Source organism: Acomys russatus, chromosome 19 (genome assembly GCF_903995435.1).
Source record: "Acomys russatus chromosome 19, mAcoRus1.1, whole genome shotgun sequence".
Taxonomy (NCBI): Eukaryota; Metazoa; Chordata; class Mammalia; order Rodentia; family Muridae; genus Acomys; species Acomys russatus.
The window spans coordinates 12030829-12051368 of NC_067155.1; the positions used below are offsets into that span (position 1 = coordinate 12030829).

Below are 20540 nucleotides of genomic sequence, written 5' to 3' on the forward strand. Positions count from 1 at the left end.
TAACCCCGAGGTTTGGGAGGTGAAGGCAAGTGTACTTTAAGGTTATCCTTGGCAACCTAGGGAGATTGAGGTCAGCCTGGGCTCCATGAAACTCTGTCTCAAAAAATATAAATAAAACCAAAACAACAAAAAAGAAAACTAATCTTTTAAGATCGATGGCTCTTTCTGGAGGTCCTGCTGTGGCTTATCATATACAACCCTATAGATTCTTTTGGCCAAGGTGAGGCGCTTGTAGGTGGGTTGGTTTGGATAGCTTCTCCACGCCCCGCCCCTTTCGGAAACCTCTATGGTCACGCCCCCTTTCCAGCCCCGCCCCAGGCTAAGCATTGTTATTAACCCTTGGCTGGTGGTGGTGGGGAACCAGCCCCTCTTTGATCTTGGCCCCGCCCCTCGCTCTCCACCTGGCGCCGAACTCTCGATAACCAATCAGTGCTCGTGGGCCGGCCTCCGTCTTCTCAAGCCCCGCCCTTCGCCTTTAATCCTAGTTGCTTCCGCCAAGCAGCCTCAGAGCCACGCGGCGCGGCCTGGGGGGCGTTGTTCCCTTGGCTCCTTGGCGCCACTTTCCGTATACCCCGGCCGCTGCCTATCTGCATCTGGGAATCTGATCTCCTCTCCAGGACCCGAGACCCTCAGTCCACTCCTTCTAGGGCTCCAGTACCCAAGCTGTCCGAGAGCCAGGCGCCCTAGCCCTGAGATCCCGGATTCCGGTCACCGGAGCCAGGCCTCCCGGATCTACGCCACCTGGGTTGAGTTTCTTGAAGACCTCAGCCACCTGAGCGCCCTCGATCCTTTCCCGAGTCAAAGATTCCCTCACCACGTCCTGGGCTGAAGAACTGTCCTCTCCGCCCCCAACAACAAAAAAAGAAAAGCAACTCAGGCGCTCTCAACTTCCAGTTTTCGGGGATTCGATACCACCGGGAAAAGTAAAGGGATCTCGGCGCACAGCCTTGGGAGCTTAGGACTCTCCAGCCTCTGAGAGCCGGTGGACGCACCACTTCAAGGACCGCTGCAAAATTTCAGCCTCCACTCCGTCCTAAGGACGTTTGCACTCAAGTCTCTAGGCGCGTAAGGAACCCCGAACTGAGGCTCACTATGGCAGTGGATCCCCCTAAGGCCGACCCCAAAGGGATGGTGGCGATGGATCCCACCCCGAATGGGGGTCCAGCTCTGGGCTCCAGAGAGGACCAGGGCGCGACAGCAGGTGGCTGCTGCAGTTCTTGGGACCGGGTACGCCGCTGCCTTCGCGCCAACCTGCTGGTTCTGCTCACCGTGGTGGCTGTGGTGGCCGGCGTGGTGCTCGGTCTGGGGGTCTCGGCGGCGGGCGGTGCTGAAGCGCTGGGCCCCGCGCGCTTGGCCGCGCTCGCCTTCCCGGGAGAGCTGCTGCTGCGTCTGCTGAAGATGATCATCCTCCCGCTCGTGGTGTGCAGCCTGATCGGAGGTGCAGCCAGTCTGGACCCCAGCGCGCTCGGCCGCGTGGGCGCCTGGGCGCTGCTCTTTTTCCTGGTCACCACGCTGCTGGCGTCCGCGCTCGGCGTGGCCTTAGCTTTGGCACTGAGGCCGGGTGCCGCCTTTATCGCCATCAACAGCACGGTCGGAGACACTGGTGTCGGTGTCCACAGTGCACCCACCAAGGAGGTGCTGGATTCCTTCCTGGACCTCGCGAGGTGTGTTCACGCAGGGAATGGTCGGGTGCAAGCGGGCAAACTTTTCTGCTTTACCTCCTCGAGTGCAGGATTACACGTGTGTGTCACCACTAGTGACCACAGATAGGGACCTTGGGTCCTCCAGAGTGAGACATGCCTTCTAGAACGTAGGAAAACACAAGTTAAGGGTGACAGGACCTCTTAACACCTTGGAAGGGTAAACTTTTAGGGAAGTTCCCAAAGTTTGGGGGCGGGTCTAGACATGGCGGGCTTTTAGCGGAAGAAAGAAAACTGGTCTTTCCTAGTCTTGTTATGTTTTTGGAGACGGAGTACAGGGTCTCCTAAAGCCAAGCATGGCCTTGAACTGCTGAGCTTCCTGCCTCCTTCCCTCCCGATTGGCTGGGATGACAGAGCATCATTTGGCTTACTGAAAACAAGTCTGCAAGCAGCTAATAGCTCAGGCTGCTCCTTCCTCGGCTTGCAAGGGGAGTGTCCGAAGAGATACAGGGTCTGCCCTAAGGAAAAGAGCCAGAGCCAAGTTCGAGCCTCTCCTCAAAGTTATGCAGCCTACTCCCACCCCAAAACAGCTGTGCACACTATGGGGCGGGATTCTTTGGGTGGCAAAGGGCAGAGATGGGGTTCCCGGATAAAGATTTGGACCCGGGGTTTTGGAGCCTTTGTACTCCTCCCCCAGGGAGTCGCTGGAGGCCCAGTGGCGGTGCAAGGGGCTTCCTGATTCCCAGGGGTCACCCGGACATCACTCTCTCTAACCCCCGTTTAGTTGAGCTGGGCAAGGCAGCCAGCCTTCCCGTCCCTTCTCCCTGCCTTTGCCATCTCGCTACCAACTGTCTGCTCCCCTTCAGTGCTTCTCGCAAAGTGGGGGAGTGAGCGATGCTTATCCTTCTTGGACCCTCCCCACTTTGGAGGACTCTAGACTCGGGGTCCACGTGGCCTTGCCATGAGGGCCTCTGATTCAGTGTCTTTAGATTGGGGACTTCCTGGAAGGAAGAGAGAAGAGGGGGTGGGGGGTGGGGTTGAGGAAGCAATGAGTCAGAAAAAACAAAAACAAAAAAAAACAAAAAAAACGGGGTATCCTCTGCCTCTGGGCCATAGCGCAGGGACCGGGCTCTGGGTGCCAATGTTGAGCATACCTTCTGGCTGGTGGAGATTAGCCGGGCGCTGGGCCCTGCCCTGGGCTGCAAATAGGCACACCCACCTTCGGGCTGTTTATTGAACCGAGGCTTTTCCTCCCACTCATGCTCAAAACAGCTGGGACTTAATGGTCGGCCAGAATACGTCCCAACCAGCTGGCATGCAGTTAAACACAGGCCCTGAGAAACACACGTGGCCTTAAAGTAGCTGTGAGGCATAAAGATCAGCAAGGGACTGAGCACTCTTAACGTTTTTTATTCTTTCTGGTGTGTAGGAGCATCCCACTTGCATGTGTGTCTGTGCACTGCATGTGTGCCTGGTACCCTCAGGGTCCATCAGGGGTTATTAGATTCCCTGGGACTGTCGTTAGAGTGGGGTTAAGAGCTGCCATATGTATTCTGGGTATCTAGCTCCACTGAACCCCAGGTCCTCCCCCACTAGCACTCTTAGTGGAGCCACGTTTTTTTAGGGTGGGGGTTGGTTGGTTGGTTGGTTAATTGGTTTTAGAGACAGGGCTTCTCTGTGTGTGGCCTTGGCTGTCCTGGAACATTTCCCCACCTGCCTCTACCTCCTGAGTGCTGCCCAGCTCGGAGCCACTATCACTCATGCTTAAATGCTGAATGCTTAAACCCGCGTTCAAGAGGGTAACACAAGTCAGCCAAGGTGGCCCACGCCGTTAACTAAGACCCAGCACCGGTGAGTTAGAGACCAGAGGGTCAAGAGTTCTAGGCCATCCTGGGCTACATAAGAGAATCCCCGCCCCCCCCCAGGACAAACAAACTCTTACTTCCTTGGGCAAGTTTCTTGCCTTTGTGTACCTTAATGTCCGTTTTGTTTGTTTGTTTTTTTACTTGTATTTGATTTGTGGATTTCTGAGACAGGGTCACACTGTGTAGCTTTGTCCTTGCTGCCTTCCCCATGCCTGCGCCAAGACACCTGCCGGTCCCTTCAGTCGAAAAGGAGCTGGCTGTGTAAAGTAATAGCTGAGCTACCTGGCATGGGGCACACACCCGCCACGCACAAGTGGCCATGCAAGGACAGATACATATTCATGACTGTAACAGCAGTCCCTGGTCACCAGCTCTTCTCCTCTCCTTGCCGCTGCCCAGGTCACCTGCCCCCCCCTTCTTCCCCCCTACCCCCTTCCAGCCTGCCCCTTAGGGATCACCCTCCAGGAAGTAGCTGATGCAATAAACCCAGGGTATTAAATGGTTACTGTGGGCGGAGCTGAGACCTTTGCCTGCCTCTCAAAAGCCCAGTATTTTTTTTTTTTTCCCCTCCCTAACCCACAATCCCTTGGTTCTGAAAATACCGGCTTCCTCCTGGGGCCAGAAGAGGCCAGTTGAAACTCCCACATCCTGGAATAGGTGTGCTGTCTTGCTGGTGTTAAAACTGTCTGTGCCTCTAGCTAGTGTGGAAACTGAAGCAAGCCTGGGCTTACACAGTTTAAGGCCATCCTGGAAAACTTAGCAAACACACTGTCTCAAAGAGTAAAAAGAGAGCACAATTGAGTTGTAATCTGAATAAATTAATAAGAATAAGAATAAAAAGAGCACTGAGGATGTAGTTCAGTGTGAGAGTGGGCAAGGTCCTTGACTTCAACCTCTGTTATGGCAAATACATAAATAGAGAAATAAATAAAAATAAATAAAAAAGATTGGGGCGGGGGACAGGCCATAAGGTCATTTAGTTGCCGACCTTGATGATGTTGAGTTTGATCTCTGGGACATAAAGTAGATGGAGGAAAAACTGGCTCCTGCGTACAAGTGGGGGCACACATGATCCCCATTAAGTATAGAAATGTTTATGGCTGGGCATGGTGGTACACACCTTTGATCCCAGCACAATGGCAGAGGCAGGTGGCTCTCTGGTGAGCTCATGGCCAGCCAGCCAGCCCTACATAGTGAGACACTATACCAAAAACAACAACAAAAAAATTATATGTAGGGTGGGGTGTGTGTGTTATAAAGAACGTGATTGTAATCCTAGCACTTGGGAGGTAGATGGCAGGAGAATCAGAAATTTGTCGACACCTTCAGCTATATAGCGAGTTCGAGGCCAGTATGGGCTATATGAGACCCTTTCTATTATTATTGTTACTATTATTATATGAGACCCTTTCTGTTATTATTGTTGTTGTTATTGTTATACATGAGACTTTCTTTTTTGTTATTTTAATTTTATCTTATTTACATTGGTGTTCTACCTCCATGTATGTCTGTGGGAGGATATGAGATTCCCCGGGAACTGGAATTACAGACAGTTGTGAACTGCCATGTGGGTGTGTGGGGCTTTGAACCTGGGCTCTTCGGAAGAGCAGGCAGGGCTCATAACTGCTGAACCATCTCTCCAGCACCCGTGACCTGTTCTTAAACAACCAAGAAAGGAGAGATTCCCATCACCACCCTCCAAGAGGCCAGCCGTGCCTGTCCCTCACCCTTTTGCCTTCTCCCCACACTCCCATGACAGTATCTAACCAACATTTGTCTATTTCTACAGGAACATTTTCCCCTCCAATCTGGTGTCTGCTGCGTTCCGCTCTGTGAGTCCGATGGGGTGTGCTGAGGGCGCTAAGAGCTGGGTGGCCATGGGCAGAGAAAAGGGAAATACATGTGGCAGCTTGCCAGGGGACTTCCGGGTTACACTCACACACACACATGCACACACACGTACACACGCACACACAATTAAATTTTAAAAAGAGAGAAATGAGAATGTGGGAGGGGCTTCGTAGATCTGTAATACTATCCCAGAAAGGCTGAGGTAAGAGCATAGCGAGTTCAGGCTACGCAAGGAGACAGTGTCTCAATAAATGAAACCAGGCATGACGATGACGGCTCTTACCTATAATCCCAGCAACTTAGGAAGTGGATGGGGAAGGTCAAGAGTTCAAGGTTATCCTTGCCTACATCGGGAGCTAGATGTCAGCCGGGGCTACAAGGGACCCTGTCTTTAAAAGGGAGAAGGCTTTAATCCTAGCACTTGGGAGGCAGAGACAAATGGATCGCTGTGAGTTCAAGGCCAGCCTGGACTACAAAGTGAGTCTAGGACAGCCAAAGCTACACAGAGAAACCTTGTCTCGAAACAACAACAACAACAAAACAATATAAAATAAAATAAAAGGGGGAAGAGAGGGAGGAATGAGGGATATTTGGGGCTGGTTTGGGGCTTCGTTCCTGTTACGGTGTGAGGCATCTTTGGTGACAATTGACACTGACTTTTTTTTTACCCCCTCTCACCCCGTCTGCAGTATGCTACCTTGTATGTGCCCAAAGACGACCCAAAGACGTGGGTAATACAGGTAAGCTGAAGGGGTAGGGAGGTACAACAGAGCCTTGCCACCGGCCCTCCTGCCCCCCTCTTTCTTTTTTGAATCTCCCAAAAGTTTAGGGTGAATTTATATTTAAACTCAGGCTTAGTGTGCAGTCCTCGGGACTGGGGTTCTGGCCCAGTAGGCAGAAAGCTCACCTAGCATGCGCGAAGCCCTGGGTTCCAGCCCTAGCATGCTGTCAGCCAGGTGTGGTGGGGGTGCACATCTGTGATTCCAGTAATAAAAAGGAAGTAAAGACATTGCAGGAGTTCAGGGTCATCCTTGGCTATATAGGGAGTTCTAGGCCAACCTAGGCTATAAGAGACTATCTCAAAAGGCAAGGGATGGGGAGGTGGGAGGGACCCAGGGTAGAGCAGGTTTTGAGCATTGCTGTTCCCAGCATATAGTGGGGAAGCCATGATGGTAGTTGGCACTAATCCTTGTAACCCTGTCTGCAGCAAATTGCCTCCTGTCCACAAAGAGAGATCAACGCAACCACGGTCCAGGTGAGCAGGGCAAGGGCTGAGGGCGCTACACCACTCACTGTCCCACTGTGGCTTTTCGGTTTGCCTCTTCCCCCCAAAATGTATAGAGTAGGAGCTAGAGAGACGGTGGCTCAGTGGTTAAGAGCCCTGGCTGTTCTTACAGAGGACCCGGGTTCAATTCCTAGCACCTACATGGCAGCTCACAACTGTCTGTAACTCCAGTTCTGGGAGATCTGACACCCTCATACAGGCAAGCGCATTAAAAGGAAAAGCATACAGCCGGGTGTGGTGGCGCACGCCTATACTCCCAGCACTTGGGAAGCAGAGGAGGGTTGGTCTCTGAGTTCGAGGCCAGCCTAGTCTACAGAGAGAGAGTTCCAGGACAGCCAGAGCAGTTACACAGAGAAATCGTGTCTAATGGCTGGGCGGTGGTTGCCCACGCCTTTAATCCCAGTACATGGGAGGCAGGGGGAATCTCTGTGAGTTCGAGGCCAGCCTGGTCTACAGAGAGTTCCAGAACAGCTAGAGCTGTTACACAGAGAAACCGTGTCTCAAAAAACCAAAAATAAATAAATAAATAAATATATAAAAGGAAATAAAAGGAAAAAAAAAGTAAAAGTATAGTATGAAATTTTGATTTAATCCCTACGGCCAATCTGACAGGAAATTTTTCTCAGTTGCTCTTGTTCCTCTTCCCCAGATGAACCTAGTTTGTGTAAAGATGACCCAAACAAAAACAAAGCCAGGACTGGTTAGTTCCAGCCCCCCTCTCCCTCTGGGTGAGCCCTGATTGATCTAGTTTCCTGGGCCTCGCCAGTTGCCTAGGTACCGAGACACTGTGTCCATTGCTTAATGCTCCCTCCACATCTCTCCCCCACCCTGCTGTTTCTTTCCCGAAGCTGGGCTGTGAGGTAGAAGGCATGAACATCCTGGGCCTGGTGGTGTTCTCCATCGTCTTTGGTGTGGTCCTGAGGAAGCTGGGACCTGACGGCGAACTTCTCATTCGTTTCTTCAATTCCTTCAATGATGCCACCATGGTCCTGGTCTCCTGGATTATGTGGTAGGTGGTGGGGACAAGGGGGTGGCCGTGTCTGCTGTATGATACGGGGGAGCCTCCTACTGTGCTCCCTAGAGCTCAGGGGATCCACCATTCCCTGGCTGTGTGACTTTGCATGAGCAACTTGCTTTCTCTGTGCCTCAGTTTCTTCATCTGTAAAATGGCGACCATTCTATATTCCATGGGTACCAAGAGGGAGGCATTTGCCTTCTTGATTGTGTTAGAAGGTGACGGACAACAGCCAAACTGCTGTACCACAGTGTGGTTTTGGTTTTTTGTTTTGTTTTGTTCTGTTTTTAATTATTTATTTATTTTTAGGTTTAGTTTTTTGTTTTTTTTTTCAAGACAGGGTTTCTCTGTCCTGGCTGTCCTGGACTCGCTTTATAGACCAGGCTGGCCTCAAACTTACAGCGATCTTCATGCCTCTGCCTCCCATGCACTGGGATTAAAGCGGGGCTCCACCATGCCTCCTGGCTTTGTACCACAGGTTTTTTTTTTTTTGTTTTTTGTTTTTTTTAGACAGGGTCTCGCTGTATTAGCCTTGGCTGTCCTGGACTCGCTTTGTAGACCAGGCTGGCCTCGAACTCACAGTGATCCACCTGCCTCTGCCTCCCGAGTGCTGGGATTAAAGGTGTGCGCCACCACGCCTGGCCCCGTACCACAGTTTTTAATGTAATCCCATGGCTGCTTTTCAGTTTGAGGATCTGAAATAGTTCCTGCCTTCCCCGGTTGCCATAGGGTGTAGGTGACTCACAGAAACACAAGAAAGAGGTTTCTTTGGGGCCAGGGGATCCCTCAGATAGAGAGTGCTTGCCTCACAGGGGCCAAGAGCGCCCTGTGTTCCATCCCTGTGCCAGGCTAGTTGGAGACCTAGTGAGCAGCCCCTGGTGTGAGTACTGTCCTTTGGGTTTGGCTAAATGACTTCAGGAAATGAAAGCAAAAACCACAGGCAGAGGCCTCTGGCTTCTGGCTTCCCCTGTGTCTGTCTGGTCTCACATCCACTTCACCCACCTGGCCTGGATCTAAACATCAGAAACTGAGAGAAAAGACAAGATGGCTACTTAAACCCAAACCAAACCAGTTTTCTTCCAGAGGACTTAGGTTTGATTCCAAACACCCACATGGTAGCTCATGACCGGGGCATCAACCCCCTCTACTGGCATTTTAGAGCATGAGGGACGCACGTGGTACACACATATAGGCAGAACACTCCTACACACAGAATAAAAGGGAAAAATTATAGCCAGGTATAGTGGAACACGCCTTTAATCTCAGTACTCAGAAGGCAGAGGCAAGTAGATGCATCTTTGTGGGTTTAAGGCCAGCCTGTTCTACACAGCCAGTACCAAGGAAGCCAGCGAGACACTGCCTTTTTTTGTTTGTTTGTTTGTTTTTTGAGACAAAGTTTTTCTGTGTAGCCTTGGCTGTCCTGGACTTGCTTTGTAGACCAGGCTGGCCTCGAACTCACAGCGATCCACCTGCTTCGACCTCCTGAGTGCTGGGATTAAAGGCGTGCGCCACCACACCCAGCTCAGCCTGCCTTTTTTTGTTAATTTGGTTTTTTTTTTTTTTTTTCTTTTTGTTTTGTTTTGTTTTGTTTTGTTTTCTGAGAACAGCCCCGTTTTCTAAGGAGAAAAACCGAGGCATAAGGAAGTTAAGTTGAGCTTAGCGTATAGCATATACCTGGGGAAGGGCAGTACCAGGTGGGAAACCAAGCTGTTTTGGAAGTTGTTCTCAGTCTCCCTACTCTGGCAGTGCTCCTACTGATCGGGAAGTACAGGAGCAGCCATGGTGAATCCCCCAGGGAGGGCCTGGAGGCGTGGCTCAGTGGTAGAGCCCCTGCCTAGAATCCCCCAGGGAGGGTCTGGGGGCATGGCTCAGTGGTAGAGCCCCAGTCTGGAATCCCCCAGTGAGGGGCTGGGGGCGTGGCTCAGTGGCAGAGCCCTGCCTAGAATGCCCCAGTGAGGGTTTGAGGTGTGGCTCGGCAGAAAAGAAAATGGGGCCCTGACTGCTGCTTGGGAGATCACAAAAGAGTTAATACCTGTACTGTTCTCAGGACAGTGCCTATTCTGTCCCATGCTCAGAGTAAACAATGGCAAATATTTATTTAAGCTTTGTACTTAACAAAGTTTCTGGGCAAGTCTGAGTGGCTAGGAATTGCCCCTCCCTGATTGCACAGGTGGCTAGGAACTGGTGCCTTTTTTTTTTTTTTTTAAGACTTATTTATTTTATATAGATGAGTGCTTTGTCTGTGTGTACACCTGCAGGCCAGAAGAGGGTACCAGATCTCATTATAGATGGTTGTGAGCCACCATATGGTTGCTGGGAATTGAACTCAGGACCTTCTGGAAAAGGAGGCAGTGTTCTTAGCCACTGAGCCATTTCTCCAGCCCCTGGTGCCTTTGTGTAAAGGAAAAGGAGGGGAGGAAACAGTCAGCCATGGCAGCCAGGCAGGAGGGTGTTGGGAAATGTGGCTGACAGCAAGTGCACCATGGGAATCTTTGGTCCAGGAGACAGGGGTGGTGGATGCAGCAGAAGTGGGACTGTGTACAAATGCCTCCCAGCTAGTGTCTCACTTCATCCTGTACCAATTCCTGAAGGTCAGTAGCCTGGTTGGTGTTCTGTTTGCTTATTTTGTGGTGAAGACTAAAAAAGGGGGGCTTTGACCTATTCACTGAGCCATGGCCCCAGCCCCTTACTAGGGGATTCTAGGCAGGGGCTCTACCACTGAGCCACACCCTCAGCCCCTCACTGGGGGATTCTAGGCAGGGGCTCTACCACTGAGCCACATCCCCAGCCCCTCACTGGGGGATTCTAGGCAGGGGCTCTACCACTGCGCCACACCCCCAGCCCCTCACTGGGGGATTCTAGGCAGGGGCTCTACCACTGAGCCACGCCCCCAGCCCCTCACTGGGGGATTCTAGGCAGGGGCTCTACCACTGAGCCACACCCCAGCCCCTCACTGGGGGGAGTCTAGGCAAGGGCTCTACTACTGAGTCACACCTGTCAGTCCTCTTTTTGCTTTTTGAGACAGGGTTTTATAGCCTTGAACTTTCATTTATTAATTGTATATGTAAATATACATTTATATATGAATATATACAATTGTTTATATTTTATGTGGATGAGTGTTTGGCCTGCATGTATGTCTGTGCACCATGTGTATATTCAGTGCCGGTAGAGGTTGTAAGATAGTACCAGATTCTCTGAAGCTGGAGTTTCAGGTTGTTGTGAGCTACCGTATGGGTTCTAGAAACTGAACCTGGATCCTGTATCAAAGTAGCCCCCCTGCTCTTATCTGCTGAGCCACCTCTCTCACCCTCTGGCCTTGGACTTTTTTTTTTTTTTTTTTTTTTAACTCTCATATCTTAACTTCCAAAGTGGCTGGCATGGCAGCGGTGTAGTCCGTTTTATACGTAGTGTTGGCTCCACTAGCTATGCCCAACACACTTGTCCTAGGAACTCCGGTGGGCTGTCAGTCAGCCACAATCAAAGGCTTAGGTGGGGTATATTGCAAGTGTCGTAGACACAGCCACAGCCCCCCCCCCTCCCCCCGCTTTTTTTTTTCTGAGCGTGTGTTTCTGTTAGCAGTTGTTTTACCAAGCAAACCCAGAAAGCAAATGACTCGGTGGTGGGGGCCTCTTTCTCTCATTCCTTGTCAAGTTGACATCCGAAGTCGCCCGTTCTAGTAGGGATGGGCTTAATGTCTCCCGTGGTGGGCGGGCACTCCACACTTCCGGGAGAGGCTGGGAAGTGTTGAGCGCAGGGCTCGGCTGTGACGGTCACACGATCAGCCACAGCCATGTGTCTCCCTGATGCGCAGGTACTCCCCCGTGGGCATCCTGTTCCTGGTGGCCAGCAAGATTGTGGAGATGAAAGACATCCGCCAGCTCTTCATCCGCCTCGGCAAATACATCCTGTGCTGCCTGCTGGGCCACGCCATCCACGGGCTCCTGCTGCTGCCTCTAATCTACTTCATCTTTACCCGCAAAAACCCCTATAGATTCCTGTGGGGCATCATGACGCCGCTGGCCACAGCTTTCGGGACCTCTTCTAGGTAAGCCCTGTTAGCAAAGGTAGCAAAGGGACCTGGGAGTGGGTATCCCTGTCTGCTGACCCGTGAAATACTGTGACTTAGGTCATTTTAAGAGTTATTTGAGGGCTGGAGAGATGGCTCAGAGGTTAGGAGCACTACCTGCTCTTCCAGAGGTCCTGAGTTCAAATCCCAGCAACCACATGGTGGCTCGTGACCATCTATACTGAGATCTGGCGCCCTCTTCTGGCATTTAGGTGTACATGCAGGCAGAGCACTGTATACATAACAATAAATAAATCTTTAAACAAAAAAAAGTTATTTGAGGACCCGGATTCAATTCTCAGCACCCACATGGCAGCTCACAACTGTCTGTAACTCCAAACTCTGACACCTACAGACATTCAATGCACATAAAATAAAAATAAATTATTAAGACTTATTTATTTTATATGTATGACTGCTCTATGTGCAGATGCTAGAGGAGGGCGTCAGATCACATTGTAGATGGTCGTGAGCCGCCATGTGGTTGCTGGGAATCAAACTCAGAACCTCTGGAAGAGCAGACAGTGCTCTTAACTGCTGAGCTATCTCTCCAGCCCCTCTTACTTAGTCTTTTACTATTATTATTTGTTTGTTTGTTTTGCTTTTTCAAGTTAGGATTTCTCTGTGTAACAGTCTGGGCTGTCTTAGAACTCGCTTGGTAGACCTCAAACTGGCCTCAAACTCACAGAGATCCACTTGCCTTTGACTCCCAAGTGCTGAGATTAAAGGTGTGGACCACCACGCCCGGCTGAACCTGTATTTTTTTTTTTTTTTTTTTTTTTTTTTTTTTTAATGCATATCAGTGTTTTACCTGAATGTAGGTCTGCAGTGTATGCAGAGGCCAGGAGTGGGCGGGGTTGTAGTTACTGCTGTGAGCCACCATGTGGTTGCTGGGAATTGAACCCAGGTCCTCTGGAAGAGCAACCAGCGCTCATACCCACTAAGCCATCTCTCCAGCTTTCTTTCATCGGTTGCTTAGGGCCCTGATTCCACTGCCCTTGAGAAAAATGAGACAACTACTGACTTAGTCCTTTTTTTTTTTTTTCTGTTGTTTTTTTCTTTCCTTTGTGTGTGTTGTATACATTGTCACTGTGAGCTCACAGTGCAGTGTGTGTGTGTAAGTCAGAGAACACGCACGGGTGTCCCCCCTTACTTCCTACCTTGTTTGAGATGGTCATCTTTGGCTTTCCTCTGTGTATTCAGGCTAGCTAGCCTTCAAGTTTCTGGGAACCCCCACCTCCCATCTCTCTGCAGAGGTGCTAGGATTACAGATCTTTGGACTGTGTGTCTTATTTTCACATGGGTGTGGGGAATTGAACTCTGGTTGTCATGATTGTACAGCTAGAACCATCTCTCCAGTGTTTTGGGTTTTTTTCCGACATTTATTTGTAGCCTGGCAGTGGTGACGCATGCCCTTGATCTCAGGCGGAGGTGGGCAGATCTCTTGAGTTCCAGGGGCTGGAGCGATGGCTCAGAGGTTAAGAGCATTGACTGCTCTTCCAAAGATCCTGAGTTCAAGTGCCAGCAACCACATGGTGCCTCACAACCATCTATAATGGGGTCTGGTGCCCTTTTCTGTCCTGCTGGTTTTACATGCAGGCAGAATACTGTATACATAATAAGTAAATCTTTTTTTAAAAAAAAATGAATTCCAGGACAGCCAGGGCTACACAGCAAACCCTGTCTAGGGCTGGAGAGATGGCTCAGAGGTTAAGAGCACTGACTGCTCCTCCGGACGTCCTGAGTTCAATTCCCAGCAACCACATGGTGGCTCACAACCATCTATAATGTGATCTGTTGCCCTCTTGTGGACTGCAGGTGTACATGCAGGCAGAGCACTGTATACATAGTAATAAATAAATAAATATTAAACAAAACAAAACAGAGCCCCTGTCTAGAACAAAACAAAACCAACCAACCAAACAAGCAAAACATTTATTCTTGTATGTATTTATACATCTATGGAGGTCTGAAGACAACTCTTTTTTTTTTTTTCTACTCTGGGGTTGAATTCAGGCTGTCAGGCTTGGCAGCAAACACCTTTAGCCCCACCCCCCAGCCCCCATTTGTGGTGCTTTGAATTGAAACCATGACCTTGTGTGTGTGCTAAGGATGGGCCCTACCATCAGCCCTAACTGGTAGGTTCTAGCCTCCTGCTTAACCACTGACCTACATTCCAGCCTTCTTTGTTTTCAGACAAGGTCTCACTGGGTTAGCCTAGGCTGTTCTCAACCTTGGAATCCTTGCTGCCAGGCATGGTGGCGCTTTAATGGGCAGGGACTGCGGATGATGTGTATAGGGCTGAACGGGGTGGGGGGGTGCGGGCCTAGGCTTTGCGGGCCCGGGAGTGCTCCCCCACGCTCACTCCGCGCTGCGCCCTCCATCAGCTCTGCCACCTTGCCCCTGATGATGAAGTGCGTAGAGGAGAAAAACGGCGTGGCCAAACACATCAGCCGGTTCATCCTGCCCATCGGCGCCACGGTCAACATGGACGGGGCGGCACTGTTCCAGTGTGTGGCGGCAGTGTTCATCGCGCAGCTCAATGGGGTGTCCCTGGACTTTGTGAAGATCATCACCATCCTGTGAGTGCCGCGGTGCTGGGTGGCAGGAGCACCCTCCCCCGCCCCTCTCCCCTTACCACCACTAATGCCGCTATCTCACCTCTCCTCACCGCCACCCTCCCCAGGCTCACAGCCACTGCATCCAGCGTGGGGGCTGCAGGCATCCCGGCAGGGGGCGTCCTCACCCTGGCCATCATCCTGGAAGCAGTCAGCCTCCCTGTCAAGGACATCTCCTGGATCCTGGCCGTTGACTGGCTAGTGTGAGTGGGGCTTTGAGAATCTGGGGCGTCGAGAGGAGCTGGGGGCTGGGGTGGGGGTGTCTGAAGAGTCTCCTGGGAAAGGGCATAAAGAGCTTCTGGGAGCCGGGCATGGTGGCGCAGCCTTTAATCCCAGCACTCGGGAGGCAGAGGCAGGCGGATCGCTGTGAGTTCGAGGCCAGCCTGGTCTACAAAGTGAGTCCAGGATGGCCAAGGCTACACAGAGAAACCCTGTCTCGAAAAACAAAAACAAAACAAAACAAACAAACAAACAAAAGAGCTTCTGGGGACAGCGAGAAAGACAAGACAGGTCTAGAGGGAGCATGTGGGACCTTAATCCTTTCATACAAAGGGGCTGTTAGCATTTTAGGGGTTCTCCTCCCTCCTCTTTTTTTTTTTTTTTTTTTTAAACAGAGTCTCACTATAAAGCTCTGACTAGATTAGAACTCACAGTGTAGACCAGACTGGCCTCAAGCTCATAAATATCCTCCTGCCTCTGCCTCCCCAGTGCTGGCATAAAAGGTGTGTGCCACCAACCCGCTCCCCCAGTCAGTAGTACAGATCTTTAATTCCAGTACTTGGGGCGCTGAGGCAGGAGACTCTCTGTGAGTTTGAAGCCAGCCTGGTTTACATAGTGAGTTCCAGAACAGGCTATGCCGAGAGACCCTTCGCGGTGGGAGAAGGCAGACCAGCTGGGCCTGGCCTCCTGCCTCCTCTTCCTTCCGTCTCACTCGGCTGCTGCTCGCGCCATCTTAGGGATAGGTCCTGTACCATCCTCAACGTGGAAGGCGATGCTTTTGGGGCCGGGCTGCTTCAGACTTACGTGGATCGTACGAAGACACCAAGCTCGGAGCCGGAGTTGATCCAGGTGAAGAACGACGTGTCTTTGAGTCCACTGGCCCTCACCATGGAGGAAGGGAACCCCCTCCTCAAACAGTACCCAGGACCTGCCGGAGACGCCGCTGCCACGTGCGAGAAGGAATCTGTCATGTGACTCTCAGGAGGCACTTCCTGTGCCCTGCCGGCATTGGAAGTGGGAGTCATGAGGTCTGGTTAAATGGACTGGTGTGGGCTGTTTACACACTGCAGGAAGCCAGGGGTCCCCGTCTCCCCCCTCCTGGACCGGCTGTTAGGAGCCTCAATCCTGGGGTACATATGCTTATATATGAATGTGTCCACAAATCTCCCCCACCCTACTCCCACTCAAGGAGATGACATTTTCTGTCACCCAGAGCCATCCCTCCTACCTGTCTCGGCTTGGGGTGTCCTGTAGAGCTCTCTACCCTTTGAAGGCAAAAATATTGTGATGTGATGTTAATGGCCATAGCTGCTGTGGTGTGTGTGTGTGTGTGTGTGTGTGTGTGTGTGTGTGTGTGTGTGTGTGTGTGTGTGTGTGTGTGTGTAGTCCCTTCATGACAACAAACACTCCCGGTCTCAACTGAAAGCCAAGGGAAAAAAAAATAACTGTCATTACAGAACACATTATTTTTTAGCAATTAAATGGTGTCAAATGTATTGAAAAGTACCCTAGAATGGACGAACACCAGCCCACTGGCACACATCTTTAACTTCAGCATTTGCGAAGCAAGTTTGGGGGTTCTTTTTTCTCTTTTGCTTTTTATTGGTTCTCTGTGTGTTTCACACCATGCACCCCAATCCCACTCATCCCCATCTCCCCTCATACGCGTCCTCTACCCTTGTACCCCAAGGGGGGGGAAGGGTGTTGTGGAAACTATGGTGGCGGTGTCTCCCATAGTGTAGCTTTTTGTCCACACTTCTCCCTCCCCCCAGACATGAGGTTTCTCTGTGTGACATCCCCGGATGACCTCAAACTCAGCAGAGTTCCACTTGCCCCTGCCTCCCAAGGGCTGGCATTGAAGGCTTGTGCCACCATGCCCAGCTTTTTTTTGTTTTGCTTTTGTTTTTTAAGACAGGTTCTTTGTGTAGCCTTGCCTGTCCTGGACTCAGTTTGGGGACCAGGCTGGCTTTGAATTTACAACTCAATAGAGATCTGCCTGCCTCTGGCTGGCAAGAGAGCTGGGGTTACAGGCGTGTGCCATCATGTGTGGCTAGTGTTCACACTTCTTTGATATCTGTGTTCATGTTCTAGCACAAGGCCTCTGGTTTCTGCTACTCCGTCAGTACTGGAACCTCACTGGGACTCCTCCTGGATCTCCTGCTGTTGTCCTGGGTCACGTAGAGTCTGTAATTTTAGATCTTTAGGACCGTCCCCCTCATGCACTCCAGCAGCCCATCAATGGGATAGATGTTAGGGTGGGCCAATTCAAAGTTCAGCATCTGGGCCTACAAGGTAGCTGAGCTGGTCAGCCTGCTGGCTCTCTCGCCCTCAGGGCTGGATCTCTTGCCCTCAGGGCTAGATCACCAGCACCAAGGCTGGCTCTATGCTGCTGCCCAGGCGAGGGTGCCAGGCTTACTCTCCAGTGAGGGACATGGCCAGTTCTCCCACCTGCCATAGGTGACAAGATGCGAAGTAGTGGGAGGCTGTCTCTCCCTCACCCATGTCATTACCCACTTGGCAGACAAGTCGCAGGGCCAGCTCTCCCATGCTCTCACACCCTGGGGTCCTTTTCCCCTGTACCCTGCCACCAGGGTCAGCTCCACTGTGCTGTAGCTGTTGAAGAGCAGGGCCAGCTCTCCTGCTCTCAGGGCCATGTCTCCCACCTGCCATAGGCGGGTAGGGAGGAAGAGGGTATCTCCCTTATCCGTGCAATCACACAGGAGATAAGTGACAGGGCCAGTCCTTATGTGCTCACCTGCAGCTTCTGCAATGTGTGGGGCCCAGCTCTCCCATCATGGCCCAGGTGAGGGGTGAGGGCCACTTCTGCACAGCCCTCAGACGCCAGTATTTCCCCAAGTGCCAGCCCAGCCCAGGGTCATCCGCCTAACCTTTGCTGGTACCACCTTTACTGCTGCAGGGCCAACAGACCCAGACATGGCCCGTGCTGGCAGCACAGGTCAGGGTCCCACCATGGTCCCAGGTGGTATCACTAGCTACTCACATCAGGCAGTTCCTCACCACCTCTTTTCATTGCTTCCACATCCTTGTTTCTCTCTCTCTCTTCCATGTCTCCACTACTTCCTTGCTCCTCTTAGTAGGACACAGGGTCTCTGAGTGCCGGGGATCTCACCTCGAGAGCGCTGTGCCTCTCTTGGGCATTATGGCGCCAGGCAGGAGACATCTCAGGCATGGTCTGCGCCCCCAAGGCCTGCATAGCACCGGACTGGTGGTCATCACGACTTATTTGTTTCCTCTTCCCGGCCTGCCCGAGTTGTCTATCTCCGGCTCACGCCCACCTGGTTCCTGTGTTCCCAGGCAGGGTTCTTCTGGTCTCTAGCTGGCTCCGCGCCCTGGGAGCCCATCCTGGTGGGCATCCCAGGCTCGCTTTTTTCAGGGAGTGCGAGGTTACTAATCATTTCAGATGCTCAGAGGTCAGAAGACTGAGCACAGACATAAGCACTCTCCTCTCTGCCACCCCCTGTCGCACCTGTGACACAGCAGCCACACCTGCAACGCCTCTAGGGGCAGGGAGTTCAAGGATTTTTACCTGGGAAAGGACATAGGGAGAAGAATCAGGAACTGAAGGCCAGCCTGGGCTGTGACACTGTCTTCAAAACATATTATTAGAGCCGGGCGTGGTGGTGGCACTTGCTTTTAATCCCAGCACGCGGGAGGCAGAGGCAGGTGGATCTCTGTGAGTTCAACGCCAGCCTGGTCTACAAAGCAAGTCCAGGACAGCCAAAGCTACACAAAGAGACCCTGTCTTCAAGAAAACAAACAAACAAAAAAAGGATATTTAAAAAGTATTGTTAGCCTTTAATCCTAGTACCCCAGAGGCAGAGACAGGCAGATCTCTCTGTTCAATGCCAGCCTACATAGTGAGTTTCAGGCCAGCAGTGCCACATAGATCCTATCTCCAAAACATATTTCCACTAAACACACAAAGCATATAAACTTGACCAAGGTCAAGTTTAGACTTCACTGAACTCAACTCATCAGAATCCATTGCGGCTGGGTGGTGATGGTACAGGCCTTTAATCCTAGCACTTAGGAGACAGAAGAAGGTGAATCTATGTGAGTTTGAGGCCAGCCTGGTCTACAAAGCAAATTCTAGGAGAGCCAAAGCTGTACAAAGAAACACTGCCTCAAAAACAAAGAGCAGAGGGGGCTGGAGAGATGGCTCAGAGGTCAAGAGCACTGACTGCTCTTCCAAAGGTCGTGAGTTCAATTCCCAGCAACCACATGTTGGCTTATAACCATCTATAATGAAATCTGTAAACATAACAAATAAGTAAATAAATAAAATTTTTTTTTTTTGGTTTTTCGAGACAGGGTTTCTCTGTGTAGCCTTGGCCATCCTGGACTCACTTTGTAGACCAGGCTGGCCTCGAACTCATAGCGATCTGCCTGCCTCTGCCTCCCGAGTGCTGGGATTAAAGGTGTGCGCCACCACGCCCGGCTAATAAATATTTTTTTAAAAAACCAGAGCGCAACATAAAAACTGAGCTAGTAGGACAGCTCAGGGGTTACAGGCACTTGAAGCAGACAGATGACATGACTTTCATCCCTTGGACCCACATGGTCAAAGAAGAGAATTGATCGCTACAAGTTGCATCCCACCCTACCCCATATGTGTATACAGAAGCACAATGTGAAATACTTTAAAATATGTGTATTAAAGGGGGGCTGCCCCGGCAGTGGTGGCGCACACCTTTAATCCCAGCACTTGGGAGGCAGAGCAGGTGGGTCGCTGTGAGTTCGAGGCCAGCCTGGACTACAAAGCGAGTCCAGGACAGCCAAGGCTACACAGAGAAACCCTGTCTCAAAAAAACAAAAACAAAAAAAAACCCAAAAAATAAGAGCACCATCTGTTCCTCAGAAGACAGATGCCATTCCCAGCACAGACATAGTAGCTTGCACCTGTCTATAGCTCCAGTTCCAGGGATGCAACACCCTCCTCTGACCTCCAAAGTCACCTACACATGGGGGACACTCACACAGTCACATGTATAAAGAAGGGGGTGGAAAGATGGCTCAACAGTTAGGAGCATTAGCTGCTCTTGCAGAGGATTTGGGTGAATGACGTCATTCACGTGGATGGCTCACAACCATCACTTCCTAGGGAATCAGGTGGCCTCTTCTGTCCCCCATGGGCGTGGAGCACACAGGTGGTGCACACACATACGCACAGGCAAAGCATTCTTACAAAGCGGTGGTGGCGCACGCCTTTAATCCCAGCACTCGGGAGGCAGAAGCAGGCAGATCTCTGTGAGTTCAGGCCAGCCTGGTCTACAAAGTGAGTCCAGGACAGCCAAGGCTACACAGAGAAGCCTGTCTCAAAAAAACAAAACAAAAAACAAAAAAAGGGGGGGCACAGGCATGGGAGCGCACGCCTTTAATCTCAGCACTTGGGAGGCAGAGGCAGGCAAATCATTGTGAGTTCAAGGCTTAGCCTGGTCTACAAAGTGAGTCCAGCTCAGCCAAGGCTACACAGAGAAACCCTGTCTCAAAAAACCGAAAGAAAAAGAAAAGAAAAAGACAAAAGGTACTTTGTGTTTTATTCTCTCTTTGCTCTATTTACAAATCCTGTCTATACAGGGGCTGGGGTGGCTCGGGTTCAGAGTCCCTGCCTGGAATCCCCCAGGATGTAGTGCTCTGCCTGCGTGTACACCTGCACACCAGAAGAGGGCACTAGATCTCATTATAGATGGCTGTGAGCCACCATGTGGTTGCTGGGAATTGAACTCAGGACTTTTGGAAGAGCAAACAGTGCTCTTAACCTCTGAGCCATCTCTCCAGCCCCATTATGGCCTTCTTAAAAAAGGATATGTTTTTATGTATATATGTGCGAGCATGTTTGTGCACATTCATGTGTGCGACGTGTGTGTATGCCTACGTCAGTTCTCTCCTTCCGCCATGTAGGCTCTAGGGCTCGAACGCAGGTCTTCAGGCTTTGGTGGCAAACGCCCTGACCCCTG

At 51.2% G+C, this 20540-nt stretch overlaps 1 protein-coding gene and 1 non-coding gene across 2 annotated transcripts; one reads left to right on the plus strand and one right to left on the minus strand.

Annotated features, from left to right (window-relative positions):
- The first annotated feature begins 515 nt into the window (after positions 1–515).
- Slc1a5 (solute carrier family 1 member 5) lies at positions 516–15565 on the plus strand. Its single transcript, XM_051162456.1, has 9 exons — positions 516–1664; positions 5295–5337; positions 6046–6096; positions 6564–6611; positions 7490–7650; positions 11471–11704; positions 14113–14307; positions 14412–14546; positions 15300–15565. The coding sequence occupies exons 1-9, from the start codon at positions 1093–1095 to the stop codon at positions 15535–15537; spliced, it is 1677 nt and encodes a 558-aa protein (XP_051018413.1). The 5' UTR covers positions 516–1092; the 3' UTR covers positions 15538–15565.
- Positions 15566–17958: 2393 nt separating this feature from the next.
- LOC127204037 (small nucleolar RNA SNORA17) lies at positions 17959–18091 on the minus strand. Its single transcript, XR_007832400.1, has one exon. It is a non-coding gene; the product is annotated as a small nucleolar RNA SNORA17 (small nucleolar RNA).
- Positions 18092–20540: the final 2449 nt, after the last annotated feature.